Source organism: Acanthaster planci, linkage group LG03 (genome assembly GCF_054643075.1).
Source record: "Acanthaster planci isolate LZ-2023a linkage group LG03, COTS_SCS, whole genome shotgun sequence".
In the NCBI taxonomy this organism is placed as follows: domain Eukaryota; kingdom Metazoa; phylum Echinodermata; class Asteroidea; order Valvatida; family Acanthasteridae; genus Acanthaster; species Acanthaster planci.
The window spans coordinates 13,750,046-13,767,680 of record NC_141779.1 but is presented as its reverse complement, the minus strand read 5'-3'; the positions used below and the strand labels follow the sequence as shown (position 1 = coordinate 13,767,680).

The following is a 17,635-nucleotide window of genomic DNA, read 5'->3' as shown; positions in this document are numbered from 1 at the left end:
GGGCAATTGACATTAAGAGCACTAACCCTATTTATTTTTTCAGTATTCTGCGCATGAGAGTTTATGGTATCCAAGGATTGCACCTTCGTGCGTATCAACATGCGCTCAGAACTTATAATACGCAAAAACGGATTTTTAACTAAAAAGTTACTGACTAGAAAAAAATACAGTTTGTGTTCTTAATTTCGATTGCCGAGCTTTCGATAACTATGTACCTTCGTCAGGGCGAACAGATTCAGTTCACACTTGCCCTGACGAAGGTACACAGTTACCGAAAGCTGGGCAATTGACATAAAGAGCACTAACCCTATTTATTTTTTCAGTATTCTGCGCATGAGAGTGTATGGTATCCAAGGATTGCGCCTTCGTGCGTATCAACACGCGCTCAGAACTTATAATACGCAAAAACTGATTCTTAACTAAAAATAACACTCGCGTACACGGCCAATGATTTAAAGTTCCCTGCCAATCTTTCCAAATCAGTTTGGGATTTGATAAAGACAACTGTTAACGATTTGGCTGCCTACGTGTGCGATCGATTATCAACCATCTTTAATTTCTCTCGGTTTACATAAACACAAGGGAGAGCCGTCGCATTTCTAGTTACGGTAGGTGAAATTGATATAATACGTGATTTAGCAATGAGGCATCTACAATATTTAAGAGTCTGTTCACGTAAAAACCACACGTGTCCACGCTCAAAAACATTTTTTTTCATACTTTGTAGAATTTAATGACTCGGGGTGCAGGTAAACAAAATTGACTTTTTAAATCCATTCGTAGCCCTTCTTCATGAAAACAGCTCATTTTGTGTTTTTTGCATTTTAGGCCGACTGAAAACTGGTTTAAAAGTCCACCTGAACAAAATGCAAAATTCACAGATTTACTTATATCACTTTAAAGTATCATCCTTGCCTCTGCTTGAGACAAAAACAACTGAGTAAAATGAGTAATGAAAACCTAATAAAACCTCGTATCCCACCAAGCCCTAGCCCATGATTTGCCCTACTAAGTAGGGTTGTTGTTACCATATGACATTTGTACTGGTACATGTATGACTCCCATTGCAAGTAGACACCTATAGTGCAAGAGTACTTTTTACAAGTTGCCCTATACCCAGCAAGAAATGAGACCGAGGGGTACCCCCCCATATGTCCAATCCCTATACACATTCCAGACTATTGTTACTTAACACATCCCCCCCAAGATGTCTGAAAGGAATTCCCCAGATTCCTGCGAGACAATGACCAACACAAAACAGGGTGGGGGGGGGTTCTCTCCGTCTCATACCTTGCTGCATATGGGTTGCCCCATGTACATGTACAGTAGCCCTCCCGCAGTCTCTGTGTCACCTCCCTGCCACTCATTGTCAAAATTGTTGTCCTCCAACAAAGAAGAAACCCAACAATTCACACAAATCTGTTGGGATACGCGAAAGGGATAAAAAAAACATCTTGGCCTTAAAACCTAAGTGAGCCAAAAAACCTAAATTTCTCACTGGCCAAAACGATTTTTGCCCTTCTGTCGGCACTTTCCACATTTCAGGCAAAGCTTCATTGGAGTTGAATTGGTGGAAATATAAAAGCAATATTTATAAAACCATGTATATTTTGCGTGAATAGATAATTGAGCCTGAGATTTTTGATGACGGTGATCTTATATATAAACCAAATGCATAACAGAGGTTGTATGCCTTTTTTAACAGTACATATGACTTTTCTGCATTTTCCTTTTTTGGTGAAACGTTGGATGCTTCAGACCAACTGCCTCAAGAACAGAAACCAGCAGTATGTGATCTCTCTCTCCATTCTCCAATGTCGCTGCCACTTGTCTGACATTTGACGCAATTTGGCTGAAATAGCTTAAATCTGTTGCACTGTGTGTTTCCTTGTGTATCTTTATTGTTGCGCAGTATTTTACATTTTGACCATGCACTTCTGTAAGGTTGAACATTTCATTTAGGAAACCCTTTTGTTTTTCGTTGAAATGCTTTGACTGTGAACGTTTCTTTAAAGCTCAACCTGCAGACAGAGCTTTTTCTTTGTCTGGGATTACATTTGCTTTCATATATTGAATATTAAACCCCCGTCCCAACCTGCACCCTCTTAAAGTGTGTGCTTCTCTAACCATCTTTGTCAATGCAATATAACAAATGGTGATTCAGGTCACTCAGCGTCTTTTAGAACTAATTTTATTGTGTTTCCATTTCTCAACAGACATAAAAACGGTGCCACAATCACTAAAGCGAACCTTTCTTTTTGTATTATTGACTCAAAATGCAACTTTCTGTTTTGTGAAAAATGAACATATTCCAGGCAATACTGTCACAGCAGGATTGCCCAGGATGTTGGCTCTAATCACAACCAAAAGGAAAATATTCTGAGACCCCTGGCAAGTTGACGTTTTCAAGGGGAAAATAGGCTAAAAATGTCAATTTTGTAAGTTCTCAAAACCTGCTTTTATGCAAGCTGTTAAACGAGCATAAGGGTGACACTTAAAGCAATATTTTTTGTCTCAAGCAGAGGTAAGGATGGTACTTAAAAGCGATATAAATGGATTTATGAAATATCTTTGCATTTTGGTTAGGTGGAGTTTTAAATGTAAAGTATCAACCAGTTTTTTCAGACCCCTAAGTCGGCCTAAAATGCCAAAACACAAAATGAGCTGTTTTCATGGCAAAAGGCTACGAATGGATTTGAAAAGTCTATTTGTTTACCTGTACCCCAAGTCTTTTCATCCTACAAATTATGAAAAAAAAAGATTTTTGACCAGTGACACATAATGTCTGGTATTTACGTGAAATGACTTTTAATAATTATTCCGTTGAGTAGGCCTAGAAAAGTATGATTTCTATAGCGTTTTTGTATTCACACTTACACTCCTGTCACCTTAAACGATGTAATCCTCACGTAAAATATTTTAAGTGCAAAATTTCGTGCTTATAGTTACATCATTTATCCATACATGTAGCTTCAATTGTCATCACAGGTGGTGCGAAGAGAAACGACTGTATAGTAAATGCAGACTTCGCAGCTTTTGTGTGTCGTTTCCTGAATTCGTCGACTGAAGCAATGAAGCTATCAGCTTACGAATACAAAGCACTTGGCTAGTCCCCACAAGTTCAATTTATAACGTCACCTGCCGCATGCAATCATTGTAAGATTTATAATAGAAAGTTCCTGTATTGCAACCATGGCAACGTTTACAATATGTGCGGCAAGCTGAACCCTGCTTAAGTGCACGTATATAGCTGATCACAGTTGCCCATGCAGGGGTGGATATCGTTTTGTTGAAAAAAGCTGTAGGGGAGCACTGCCACAGTGGATGTCAATTCGTCCATGACCGCAACAAGACAATACCCTGAAGTTAGTTTAGAAGTAGGGGGCCTATGGGTCCTATCATTTTTGTTCAGCAGTCGAGAACTTGTGGTTCACGTTTATGAAATTCACCCATTTTCTTTCTCGTCAAAATCGTCAGAAATCCGTCCAGTCGAGGGAAAATAGTTGTGGCTAGTGTGTGACAACAGGTGCCTAAACGTTTATCTACACATAGTTTCTGTGCTGTTACGGGGTGGGACGGCATTGGTCGCCCAACATGGGGCTAGCTGGCTGCTTCAGGGTTCTGCTATTCATTGAGAACTTCATCTTTTGGGTAAGCCATGTTGCGTTTGCCTCCTCCCCAGTATTATGCCACGTCTACCGCTTCGTCGCTCTTTCTAATTTGGGAGTTTTACCATGTATGACTCCCTTTTGGGTCAATTGCCGTTTGTCATTCCGTCTTTTGGTCTTTTGCCATCAAACGCATAAGCATGCTGAGTCATGTGATCAAAAACTACTCACTCTTATTGAAAACTATAGGCCTACTTGTCGATTCGAGATATTGGCTTCAGCTTTTGGATTTTTTTTTCATAATTTTAATGTTGCAACGATGTCATCCCAGCCACTGATACTCATGGGGACAAAGAAATGAAATTTGATCATTTTAATGATCGGACAATTGTATTTAAAGTTCCACCGAACTTTGTCGCCCCCGGAGAGAATTTTTCCTTCATTAAGCTTGGCAAAGATTACTGGAGATTGAACCGCAACAGTGGTCCACTAAAATGTATTCTCCCGTAATGGAATGTCATTATTGCTTGATATCAGAGTGAATCAAAAAATAAAAATCCAAAATTAATTTGGTTCCAAAGTTATTAGGAGTATATAATTCAAAGGAATGATGGAAAATCACTTTTACGAAATTTTGTTTTAGAGGTCCCAGTTACAGTAATAGTACACCACAGAGTCAGAATATATCATTTTTTGTCTCTTCGCTAGGACCAGGGCTTTCCAATTTAAAATTTATTTGGAACTTTATACAGAGAAGAAAACCGTTGATCTAGCCCCCCCCTGTCGTCACATGCAAGCAACTGTCATGCTAAGCCGCAGATTTCAGGTGAATTTGTAGGTATATCTTCAAGCATCGGAGTTTTCAGGTGAAGCTCTGTAGCCGTGTGACTTGGTTAAATGTTACCCCGAAATGCAAGGTGGTTAACCAGCCCCATATGTAATGATATCACCGCTAGCTCAGTATGTAGCAGACGGATCCTTGACCCTGCGGGGCAGTGGGCCCGAGTACCGGTCGTTTCCCTAAAGTCTCCCAGCGCGTCATTATTGTTTCTCTGAACTGAGGGCGTCGATCGGCCAAAATAAAAGATTTTCTTGTTTTGTTTCTTGTTGTTTCAGCCCGTTTCGGCACACGATGGTTGAGGATTAAATCTCAGCTGAATTGAGCTGATTGGGATGGGGGGACGCAATTAGCACCATACCCTCTTCGAAAGCGTAGTTTTAAAGTGTGGGGAGAAAAACATTTTATTTTCTTTCCCTTCCCAAGGCCCCACTCCCAAAATGTAGCCTCACATCTCAGAAAAATCGCAAAGCCTAAAAAAATATATTCCCAGAATTGGTTCCCTCAACCCCTCCCCCCAATTGTTTTGCGTCCACACAATGTTTGTTGTCGTCAGTATTGTGATGAGATATTGGGTGTTATCTCTGACAAGATTTTTCTTCCTCAAAGCCTGTAAAGGGGTGTTTCGTTTTCTGAAAATTCAAATGATCAGCGTTATTAAAGGACCGTGCCATGAAACTCGATTTTTTTCAGTGTTGGCATGCCCTGTGCATCCGATTTACCGTACAATCTCCGTGTTGCCGTTTGTCCAAGCTGATTGATGCAAATTTCCCTCACCAAAGAGTGAATTCATCTTGGGCAAAATGATTTTTTTTTACTTGCTTCATTGTCGGGATTTTGCCGGTTCTGTGTTTGCAGTGGCGTAAATCTGTGCAGGAAAGGGGGAGGGGTTGGGGATGGGAGAGGTGGGGGGACACAATATGACTCTAGATGTGGATATGTATGATGTTTTTATATATCTGTAATTATGTGTTCAAAAGGGCATATTTATGGCTTTTTAATTAAAATTGTTTTCCCTTTTAGAGTGGTATTGAATGCATTTTAGTCTTAAAAAGTCTCAAGAACTCTTCACAACGCACTAATATTTGCTGAACACAAAAAAGTGTGTGGGGGGATGATTCAATAGCCCACCCCCCTCTCAAAAATTTGTGGGGATATATGCCCCCATCATCCCAGGATTTACGACCAGGCATGACTGTCTGCAGTTATTGAGGAAATTGTGCACCGTGCTTTCATCAACCTCGATGGACAGCCAATGACGATGACACAAGAGCAATTAGACTCAATACTGTCGTTACAAGAACACCCCCATTTGTAACGACCAGAATGGGTCATAATATTTTGAACAGGAAACATGCAGGTACATCAAAAGGATGTCTCATTATTTCATACTCTTTAGAAGAACGGATTTTGCATAAATCATTCTTGTCATTGAGTCTTTAACATAAACAGAAACGCGTATCGGTGGGAATATATTGCTTTCGTGTAGAAGAAGCAAAATCATGGAGGAAAAGAATAAAAACACACTGGCTTCCTGACAGTATTAAGTATGATCGATGGGCTGCAGAGCTCAACGGGCTGGGTTTTACACCGATCAAAGTAAACACTAATTTACTGATTTTGCGTCAAGGTTTTCGGCGCTGCGGCATCGACTGTGTTGACCACTGACAAACGCTTTTGTATGTCTGTGCGGTCGACGCATCTTTTTGGAATACAGATGTAGACATGCAATAGCTGTGTACAGAAGCCGTACATCAAGTTTTCAAAAGGTTTGTGCCATCATAATGGAGATCAGTGGCACAAACAATGATGCGCCCAGCAGGCCTCACTTTGTACCCGGCAGCTCTATCCAAAATGAATTACATACAAAAATGCGGTTGTGAAATTTGGTGATAAACACTTTGGAGCAAAGTCGTCCGATTTCGTAAGCATGTCTTTCGATGCCTGTCTTTCGATGAATAGGTTCTGCTAAATTAAAAGTCGTCCCCTTAATGCAGTTGACAGCTCTTCATCCCGGTGTATAGTCTGACTGTGGAGCTGAAACCAAACGGGGCAAAAACTGATAAATCTCTTTTCCAACAAGTAAGCTAAAACCTGAATAATCAGCAAAAGAATAATCAGAAGATGTCGATGGATAATTGATGAGGCATCCTGAAATGGCAATGAGCGTGTCACATGGATCGTCACTTTACAGAGGCTATCAGTCAAGATTTGAACCCATTTACAAGAGGTAGAACGAAATTAAGTTTACTGTCGTCGTGCTTCACGTCGTGTATGGTAATGTTTGCCATGTTTACCCAAAGACAAAAATTGCAAAATTTATTGCGACGACTCGAAGTGAAACAGGGCAACATAAGTTCAGGGGCTGTCAGCCTCGAGAAAGCTAGTACAATATATAAATACACTTGCACAAGCGTCCAGCGGAATTTGTGCATGTTTACATTTCTTCAAAAATCATCAACCGTCGTCGGAGACGAAGAATCTGTGATTGCCAGCAGGATATTGCCCACTCCTCTATACCTTGTTCATTATTAGAAAATAGGACCTCAGTCGCGGAAATGCTGGTTTACATTTTATTCAGAAATCATGAACCGTCAGGGACGGCGATTCGTTGATTGCCAGCAGGATATTATGAAATTACCCACCCTTTTGTACCTCCTTATAGGAACTCACTCACAGTAGGTCTACAGTCTTAAATACCATTGTCACAAAAGGACTTTTTTCAGTGCAGACCCCTTTATTTTCAAAATGTAATGAAACAAACGCAATCTAGCTCCGGATATTGGACCTACGCTGTGTTGGCCGGGGACACCGAAATACTCCCAGCATGTGAACTAGGTTGGCTCGCCCCTCCATGACATCTTTTGTGACGTCAAATTCGCTTCGCTTTCATATTCGTCTGCAGTATGAACCGGCTTTACGGGCGTTAATCGCGACGTGCGAAAATGCGATCCACAACCAGGCCAGCCATAACTGGTGCATGTACATTTGAATTCGTGGTTGTTTTAGGTCTGTATACATTAAGCTAAATCATATCAAGGGGTGTGAAAATGTCTGACCGCGGCTGCCCATTGGCTAGTTGGTTAATTTGTAATTTCTTCCTCGACAGCTGATTGGCACAGCCTTAATCATCGTCGGAGCTTACGTCCTTGTCGCCCCAGAGCTCCCGGCCTTTCTGAAGATTCTAGAAGGAACACAGGTGAGGCAGGGAAAGTGATTTTATTTCAATGACCTCTCTGAAATACTTGGATAATTGGGTCGTTAGCCTGTGGTTTGATGTTCCTGTAATAAGGTGTAAATAATTTAATTATTGTCTGGCTAACAAGTTCAAAATCAAGGTTAAAATTCAGGCAAAGCCCAGAGAACAAATTATTAATTTATTATGAATGAAAACGACTCATCCCTGGATTCGGCACAGTATATCAGTCGGAGGTTAGATGTCGTGTTCCCGGCAAAAGGGCGTAAGAAACACTTTCTCTTTATGTAGTAAAAACAGATAAAATTTACTAAAAATCAACACAAGCTGTAAAAAAAAGCAACCTTTGAACAACTTATTAAACGACTTGAGAATTTTGTTTTAAAAACTGTTTGCAACGAAATTCTTATATTTCATTAATTAAGATGAAACAGCTGCATACATACGTCCTTTTGCCGGGAAAAGTTTTTTTTTCAGTGATCATGCTTCCCGCCAAGAGGGCGTAAGCGCTTGACGAGAGTGTGTTCACAACGAACGTGAACGCCGACCCTCTCGTTTTTTACTAATCCAATTATCAAAAAAATGAGCTCCCAATTTGTAATTGATTAATTTCGGGAAACTTTTGACACTTGCTTTGAATTTACATACTAAATAACCAATGAAATGGGGTTTATTAACACCTATATGTTTTTATAATATTTATCTCTTTGGAGCTAAGGAGAAGACTCAACTCCTGAGGGGGTAATTTTCACAGTGGTGAAACTTTCAAAATGGTTTAATTCTCTTTTTGATTTTTGGTTTCAGGTTATTTGCTATGTTGCTATCGGAGTGGGCGGTTGTCTCTTTATCATAGGTAAGTGTTCTTTAATTAAATTAATATAGGTTTTCCCGGCCAATTTCAGAAAATGCGCGATCTAATTTGTAAAATGACATTTCAATTTAGCGTAGATTTTGAAAACGACCTAGTTTCATTTTAGCAATAACAAGCGTTCGACTTCGTTTTGCATCCTTCATATCTATGAATATGCATTACGTTTCCTTAAAGAGGTTACAAATACGTGACTGGGATTTTGGATTGAAGTATTCCTTGCCAATTACAACAAATTAATGTGCATTATTATTCGCTGAACATCTGTCTTTTATACTGTGACCCTTCGAAAGTGAGTGTTTATTTTCATTTGCTGTAATTTAAAATCACAAAATATATGTTCAATTTGATTAGAATATACAAGGTTACACAAATCGTGACACCATTTGACAATATATTTCCTGTTACTCATGTAGAGTTTGTAATCAAACTGTAAAAAAAGAAGGTTTCTTTGATTGAAACGCAGCACAAGAAGGACGATTCCCTAAGCGCCGATGTTTATAGGTTTCCCATAGTCGGTAGGTTCCAATGACAACATGAATGGTCTATTTCAGTCACGAATATTCAAACATTTAACCAATCAACTAAACATTTCTAAGAATTTAACTTGTGTTGGCACACAAGTGAATTCAAATTCTTGACCAGGCATACGTTAAATAGTACTTCGCGCGAAATCGCCAGCACATTTTGCAAAATAGATTGAGTTAAATTTAAGATGAATGCAGGATTGCAGAGGTGCATTCAATTTCGCGCCAAAATGAATGCCAAACTAGTGCAATATCGGGAAATTGAACGCCGACTCTATACGACTGAATTTACCCTCTTCGAAATAGAATTGTCTTTGTTAAACAGAAACGGGGATTTGAGTGTTCGTTCATTTTCGTTCGAAAACGAATGCATGGTATTACTAATTCATTGACACATTTTTGGCCGAGAATTTAATTCACATGAGCTTTTGTATTGAAAGTGATTTTTTTTGGGGGGGGTTGAACATTTAGCTCTGGTGAGGAGTAACTTTAATCTTAAAGATGTAAGGCATAGACCTCACTCAAAATGGGGTCGCTTCCTGTAGAGGAATTTCAGTCACGTGATCTTTGACGGTCAATGTTCAATTTACACAAATGTGCGTGGAAACGCGCGCACATTCCAAGTCTCTCAGCATTCTGTCGTACATGAAAATTGCCAATCGAAAATCGCACATTCGCAAAATTCCTGCGCCGCCACGGACTTGGAACGTTTCCTGAACTGCCTTTGGCCGTCAAGTGACGTCATGTGGGAAAACCATTGCTTCGTGCATCAGGATTTTGAGCGTCAATTTTTCGTGACGCACATCAACTGTGCCGTGTTACGAAGATAATTGGATCAATACGCACGAATGAATGGAACATTTTGCACTCTGCATACACGCGTCAGTCCTGATTGCGCGATTTTGCAGTAAGTTTCAGTTTCCTCCATAGATGGCATCTTCGGAGAGAGATCTATATTGTCGTTTTCATCGGCCGTCATTAAGTACGATATTTAAACTTGCAATTTTACTTGCAAATGCCATAGAGTGAACATTTAAGGGATGCGTTCCCTACCAGCTTGAAGAGTACGGGATTTAGAAACCGTCCTCCAGTGATGATTACATTTGGCTTTTTCTTTGCAGGCTTTTTGGGCTGTTGTGGTGCCTTCAAAAAGAACCCTTGCCTCCTGAAGACAGTGAGTACAGGAGACACTGAGACTCATGGTGGCCGCTGACACGTGAGCCCCGCGTGACTGGTCGGCTCTTGCTTGCATGGCACTTGGCTAATGAGCGCATGCTCAAATTGATGCAAACAATGTCAGACTGGTCACATGGGACCGGTATGTTTGCCGGGACTGATCGTCTTAAAAGACTCTCATTGTTGTTTTCGATGTTGTATTTTGTAAGAGGACTTATCAGACACTTCAAGGGTGAAAGCAAATAATAAATAAGTGAAGATGCGCATGCATACGAGTTACTGTCAGTCGGCAAACCTATCCCGTTAAAGAGTATTGAGTCTGGCTTAGAAGATTTTTGTCTTTTTCAGCCATTGATACCCAAACGCGACCGCGCCATATCTTCGGTTTTAAGGCACCTTTCCATATAATATCTGCGTGTTTTTGTACAGTATCCGGTTCGGTATTCGCATCTATTTTTGGCGTTTCATTCTTTTATAGTGCATCCTCTCCGCAACTTGCGCAGACGGACCCTGACACACGCTGAAATAGCGTCTGTCTGGTTCGCAAGTAATGATTTGCACGTTAACTTAAGGTTCGAAATCCGTGGTTTCATGTAAACGGCGATCATTGCATGTAACTATGTGCAGTGCATGTGCAGTGGGTGTGGTTTAAACTGAGGTGGCGTCTCACTTACAAACTGGATTGAAAGGCGTCTTCAGTCGTCAATTTCCAACAAAGCATAGTGTGGGACTGAAGAATGATTTACCAACAACGATGTCGTTTGCAAGAGTAAACTCAAAACCACAATGTAAACAATACTCTTCCCTTCTAAACATTGCACAATATGAGATCAATCTTTTGGTATAAAATTAGTATGTGTTTGTGTGAATGTACCGTATCTTTATGGGCGTTGTAGCAGCGGGGGGAGGGAGAGCTCTCTCTCCCCTAAAATAGGTCGACAAAGTGAAAATGGGGCAAAATCTGAAACAAAATGAAAGTAGCCAATTTGCTTGTTTTGAAAACAATAATTGACCCTGGTTTTTCAATTCGTTGCGGATGGGTGTTTGCTATTCTTAGAAATTTGCCCCCAAATGCCAAGATAGGTACCAGTACATTTTCCGCAACACTCGATAGCTATTACACGATACAAATACATTAGGCAGCAGCTGTACTCCATACCCAGATCTGTGGTTCAAAGGAACCGTGATCTTCCTGGGGGCGGAAACATGACACCGTCACAATCGCTGTTCGCCTTCATGGAACAAAAGCAAGGTTGCGCCTGTGTTAAAGACTCTTTCACGTCACCGTATGCCACTTATAAATAGCTTCTATGAATGAAGGTGGCCAATGCTAGTCATTCAATCACAGCTTCTGGCTTAAACCAGACATACGATTTCCAATAAAAACAGCGCTTGTGTCTCATCAGAACAGAAAGAAAGTAAACCAAACAACACAAGTATAAATTAAACAACTCAACAACCCAACAAACAAACGTAACACCCCAACAACCCAACAAACATTCTTTTTCAAAACCATGTCACTGTAACAGGTTTGCACGCATGAAGCACAAACAACTGTCACAAGTCATGATTCGTATTTGTTTCTGTCCATGGTTTTCTCCATAGTATGCTGGCATACTGATAATCCTTGTCATCCTGGAGGTTACTGGAGCCATCCTCATCTGGCAGTTGGAAGAAAAGGTGGGTGAAATTTTTTCATCATGTACAGGAAAGGGGAGAAACTAAGTTTGGTCGATGGCTTTTCTAAGGGTCCCTGCAATGATTTTTTTCCTTTGACACACACACTTCCTTCTATCTTTATATGTATAAAAACTGCTTGACATCTTTTCGGGAGTTAAAGAGTAGTGAAAACTGCCCTTTTAAAAATCACTTCGAAATTGTCCAAGCCTCATTGGACCACAGACGGCACTGTGATCATTCACAGAATACACACTGATCAGTATCTTGTCCCTTTTTGGATCAAATTGTGAACCCAAAAAAGTTGCTCATTGAAAACATCCATGAAAAAGTTTTCTCCTTTCCAGTGGCTCATTCTCCAGTACTTTCACGATTGCAAAGAAAGGGATATTTACAACGGTAAAATATCAAAAAATAACTGCATTTTTCTGTGCACATATCAATGGAAGATTTAGGTTTTCTCCCCGGTTTGACATCACAGTTTGGCTCATTTATATCAATTATGAAACTTTGCATTAGCATAAAACCACAAAATTGTCAAAATACAAAACAGAAATTGAAAATAAGGTAAGTTGAAAACAAAGGTGCATTTTCAAGGGCTTTAGTAAAATTATTACATTTCATGGACCCTTTAAGGTACTTGAAGTAATTTGATTTCAATAACTGAAAGGCAATGACATGTAGTACATGAGAGGAAAATAAAGTAAGGATACATACCTTTCATGTCGTCACACTGCAGTTTGCGGCCCACTTGAGGCCCAGTACTTGTCACCTGAACTTTTCTTTCACTGCTTTTTCAAGCACAGTATTATTTTTGCGCTTATAGATTGTTTACTTTCTCTCATTTGGATGGAACACATTGGATGCAAACAGCGTGAACATCATTCAGCAGCAGGTAGGCCACTGGTTTATTCTGACTTCCTCAAAACCTGACAGCTGTACAGCGGATCGTTGTGCATTTAGACATGAAGGGCAAAAGTTAAGTTTTCTTTAGCCAACCAGAACAAGCGCACATCGGTTTCGTAATCCTTGACTGTGAAATTGGTGGTCGTCACAGCATTGCTATGTTTCGGTAGTTCTCTACTTTGGGATAGATGAATTAACGGTCCTTTTCCACTCATTGTATTTCTTTGCAGTTTACTTGCTGTGGTTTCAACAGTCCGGGCGAGACCACATTGGCTTCTTTAATCGTCCCTCCCTCGTGCCGTGACTCGTCTGGAGAAGCTTTCAAAGTAAGCCCTTGTACAAGTCTTGGCGGCATATTACGGCTTTTAATACCTCCAAAGCATTGCACTTGTAATAAAAGGGGGGGTTAGAGTTATATAGTCATATTACGAGAAATAGCCTCGCTACCAATGAGCCCGGTGTCAAGGCTTTTCCATCTACAGACCATGCTGCGCAGTGTTAACCATTCCTTGCTCTCAAGGAGTCTCAAGTTAGGTGGTGCCAGCATGCATAAGCCAAATTTCCTTGCTTACTCGTCGAACATGCTAAATCGTCGGCACAGAATTTTCTACTTTAGCTAGCGAGAGTTTTTGGCTCACGGCCATGAAACTGTTTCTTGGCGGAATTCTTCAGGCGTACTCACCGAACAACGCTCGGCGTTGATCACGGCAGCTACCACTGCACTGTGCTCTTTTTTTCCTATTTTGCCACAGATTGATTCAGGTAGTGTCCGAATTACCCAGCTATGGACTAAGAATATGCACAACTCTGTGGTAGTGGCTGCGGCCAGTTCCCATATAGTTGTGTGCAATTTCAAGCCACAGCCAAGTAATTCCGATTCGGCCTAATACTTGTGGATAGTGTCCTTTGGTAGAAAATTGGATACGAGTGCGTGGTGATTTTTCACAGCCATCTAATTCATTTCATTCCCGGGATTACACTGTATTATCATTATTACTAGTATTTTTAAGGTCCAGGCATCGATTTTGAAAACACAAGTTCAGTCTGGGAAACTGTATAGGCCAAAAAGTGAAGTGTTCAATCCAACACTTACAAGAGTGCGGTCAGTGACCACTCTTTGAAAGTGTTGAATACAACATTTTACATGGTAAATCCAGCATTTTTAATTTGAGATTCAGCATTTAAACTGTTAATTCAACATTTTAAATGATGATGTAATAATACCAAGTGGAAACTGTCGAATTGTAACACTTATATTATTGAATTAAATCTTTAGATGTTGGATCTGATATTTTAAATGCTAGGTTAACCTTTCTAAATGATGGATTTAACAATTTCAAAGAGTGGTCACTGACCGCACTCTTGTATAAAGTGTTGGATTCAACACTTCATTTTCGAAACCCAGGATAGTGTACTGTATTTTAATTGACTGAAAAGTCTGAAATACTACCAAGTTCGGTTTTGTTCACTGTCCGCATGGTTGTGTCCTTATAATTCAGATCGGCTGTTACGACAAACTGAAGCAGACTATCAACGAAAATATCGTCATCTCTGCGTCAGTAGCGGGCGCTGTCGCCTTTCTGCAGGTATGTGCAGGAATTCGGAAGAATTCAGTTTTCAGCACCTGTTTCACTATCATGATTGTAGGCGTCAAAAGTTACCGAGGGACAACAGTAAGTTATCGTACATGCGTGCATAGACACATTCATTATATCTGCATTATCACATTTATTTATTTATCGGGAAGTCGCCCAACACAAGGCCCCAAGACGCCACTCAGGGTGAGGGCTAAATAGTAAAGTTGAAGAAGACAACTTAGAACAATTTCGATGTTGGCCCAATAAATTCGATCATTTTGTTCCCCACCCACCGAAAAAATTACCTCCAAAAATTCGAAGGTCAGTCACTGAATCGTTTCTTCTAATTCAACAGATGTCACGTTTTCGTAGCACCCGCCGTGGATGATTTCTGATTCTCATTTTTGTGTATACGTGTATTTGCATTTTTATTGTCCAAAGTCTGATAAATAGCTCGCATGTTCAGCCACATCCGTTTACTGAAAGTAACTGGGTAATCATTCATTCAGGCAGCGGGTAGTGAGCAGAGTTGGGTGCACTAGTAGTGGCAACATTATCTCTTGGGATGTTTGACGACCAAATGTGGCCCAGTCTGTGAAAATGAGTCTTAAGTCGCCAGAACCACTTTTCGAGTTTTCATTTGTATTGTAAAGAGCAAATTGAGTTTTTTGTTTTGATGTATCACTCAGTTTGGTATCCTGATGAAAGTGGATACTCCATGGTGTAAAATGCAGCGGGTTTCTCTTGATTTACACTGTGCAAAATTATTCTAAAGGACTTTTTACTCAAAGTGACTCTGGCCGCAGACTCATTTTCACAGAGTGGGTCACAAATATCTGCCTGTCTTTTTCACGGAATTTTTTTAATTGTTACTACAGGTTGTCAGCATCATTGTCTCCTGTATCCTTGGCAGAGAAGAAAAGCCCACTCGAGTACGGCCAATTCCAGGTCTGAATTTTTCGTTCCTCCTTTTTTCAGCTAATGTGCGTCTTGGAAAAAGGGGGCAATTGCTTTCCTCCCAAGAAAAAAAAAGAGAAATAAAAATAGGAAACAGAGAAATGGAAAGAAAGTGATGAAAGGCGATGAAATTGACCATTTTCCTTGATAAACCTTGAAATTGACCCATTCCTTTAGTAATGGTTTATCAGTTTGTTGCTGATGAGTACTTTGCCCCCTCCTTACGACGCCTGTGTTCCTCGATATATTTGTAACACTATAACTGCAGAGCTAGTCTGCAGTGTAATGTCACCCTCTATTGGCAGAACGCGGAAATTTGGACGGTTTTGAATGCAGTAAAACTAGCCCCTCTGTGTTTTTTTATTGTGTTTTTCCCCCACAGGAGGAAGACAGGCTTGGAGTACAGGTGGCTATGCCTAGGGAGAATGGTTCTAAACTCACTGTGAAGGTCAAACATGCAGGGGAACTCAGAGGGGTTTGCAAGTAAAGTAACTTTCTGGTACATTGAACAAGCCAACAACAGCTTAAAGGTCTGGATGCCCAATGTTGTGGTGTCACGAAACCGAACGACAATAATTCACCGTATGACTGTTAGTCGTTTTATTTAGTCGGACAACGACGCGAATCTTTCTTGGGATTGGAACATATTTTTACAATTGTCTACACTGAAATGAAGGAAAAGTATTCAGCATCCCATTTGGGTTAATCTTGATGAAGGAGTGCCACTTTGTGAATTTCAACATTTCCAGTACTTCTCCTTTAATGCGGGGGAAGGGGTTGCCTTGATGTCATTATCAGGATGACATTGTTCATGTGGGGGGCTCTGTTCAACTTCTGAACAACCAAAACGTATCACTTTGCTCACTGGTCTAAAGTTATGCACTGAACAACAAGTCACTAAAAGACGAGATAATTTGATAGAGAAAAATGTCCACACATCTGTGATGAAGTTCGTAGTCAGAGAGGTGTCTGCCTGAAATGACAGAAAATGCTGCTCAGAAATTTACAAAGATGAATCAGTATTGAGAAAAGGCATCAAACTGCCCTGAAAACCGGTGAAACAGAAATTGAGAACTATGTTAGGCCATCTGGAACAGTATTGAATCAACAGAATTGCGTGAGCCTTTCAAATTTTGTGACAAAAAAGACTTAAACATTTCAAACTCACCAGGTAAGAGTACATGAATATTTGAGAAGTGGAGTTTGTACATCATACTCAGAAATAAAGGTATCATTACCTAATTACATCTGGCATAGTCTTGCAGCTATGTAAGTATTCCATGAGCAATTTGAGGTTGCTTCAAGTGTGTTCTGTTTGTAGCTGACGGTGTTTATTGCAGTAATTTTAGTGAGTTACATTGCAACATTCTTTCCAAGCGTGGCTTTTGTGCGATGTGGAGGGAGAAATGATTTGTTTGCTACTTTAATTCTATTTAGATTGAAACTAGGTTGTACTCAGACATTATCGGCATCTTTGTTTTATTTGTCTGATGTGTTGTTTTTCTGCAGTACTTTGAACCGAAATTTGAATCGAAATACCAATTTCCTGTGAGTTATTTATCTAGACAGAGAACGAAAATGTTGCAATCTTTGCGTATCAGATGCATAGCATGAGTCAAACAGGGTGTTTGGAATGTCAAATCGGGGTACAAAGTGTCGCTATTTTGGTCTTTTAAGTGAAATAGTCTTTTTAAACATTATTCTTTGCATATTCATTTGGTTCCTTTTTATTTTGTAATATTTAAACGTGATTGAAAATGCAAACAAAAAATACTGAAAAGATATGTAATCCCGTGTGTAAAGCAGACATAGATTTGTGTCATTTGCAAGTGACAAATCTTTGTATCATTTGCAAGTTACAAATGACACCAAATATTTGGCGAGTCCGTTCACCACAGTGACTTGCTGATAAAAAGACGCTACATCGGTTGAAGCTGAAAAAACTTGACACGAACGTGGCTTATTTGTCTTGGAGAAGTTACGAACGAAATATTCCATGATGTCATTCCATTGTTTCCCCGCTATAGTGAACTTTCTGCTACATGCGTACAAGTTGAGTTGCATAATAATTACCGTTTTCATGTTCTTATAGTTCCGTGTGTTGGGCCCGAGCTTTGATTTGTTACCTTGAAAGTGATCATGTACATTGTATGTACACGTTGATATAATACGTTGCTCGTTCTTGTATCATGAATTTAGCTTAGAGGAGAGAGCTCATAGAAAATAATAAACACAGAAAATACTGATATTCTTCACACTTTGTTTACTGACTGTTGCATAATATCAATACGTTAACACAGCTTTT

At 40.0% G+C, this 17,635-nt stretch overlaps 1 protein-coding gene across 1 annotated transcript; it reads left to right on the top strand.

Annotated features, from left to right (window-relative positions):
* The first annotated feature begins 357 nt into the window (after nucleotides 1-357).
* On the top strand, nucleotides 358-17,585 carry LOC110973025 (23 kDa integral membrane protein-like). Its single transcript, XM_022223418.2, has 11 exons — nucleotides 358-608; nucleotides 3,478-3,651; nucleotides 7,556-7,645; nucleotides 8,447-8,495; nucleotides 10,159-10,211; nucleotides 11,819-11,893; nucleotides 12,717-12,785; nucleotides 13,027-13,122; nucleotides 14,296-14,382; nucleotides 15,252-15,321; nucleotides 15,713-17,585. The coding sequence occupies exons 2-11, from the start codon at nucleotides 3,595-3,597 to the stop codon at nucleotides 15,748-15,750; spliced, it is 684 nt and encodes a 227-aa protein (XP_022079110.1). The 5' UTR covers nucleotides 358-608; nucleotides 3,478-3,594; the 3' UTR covers nucleotides 15,751-17,585.
* The last annotated feature ends 50 nt before the right edge of the window (nucleotides 17,586-17,635 follow it).

Bases quoted from the DNA above. Each gene is read 5' to 3' on its own strand.
- LOC110973025 (XM_022223418.2), top strand. From the start codon at position 3,595: ATGGGGCTAGCTGGCTGCTTCAGGGTTCTGCTATTCATTGAGAACTTC. The intron at 12,786-13,026 runs GTAGGCCACTGG...ATTTCTTTGCAG, and splicing joins TGAACATCATTCAGCAGCAG to TTTACTTGCTGTGGTTTCAA. The intron at 14,383-15,251 runs GTATGTGCAGGA...TTGTTACTACAG, and splicing joins GCGCTGTCGCCTTTCTGCAG to GTTGTCAGCATCATTGTCTC.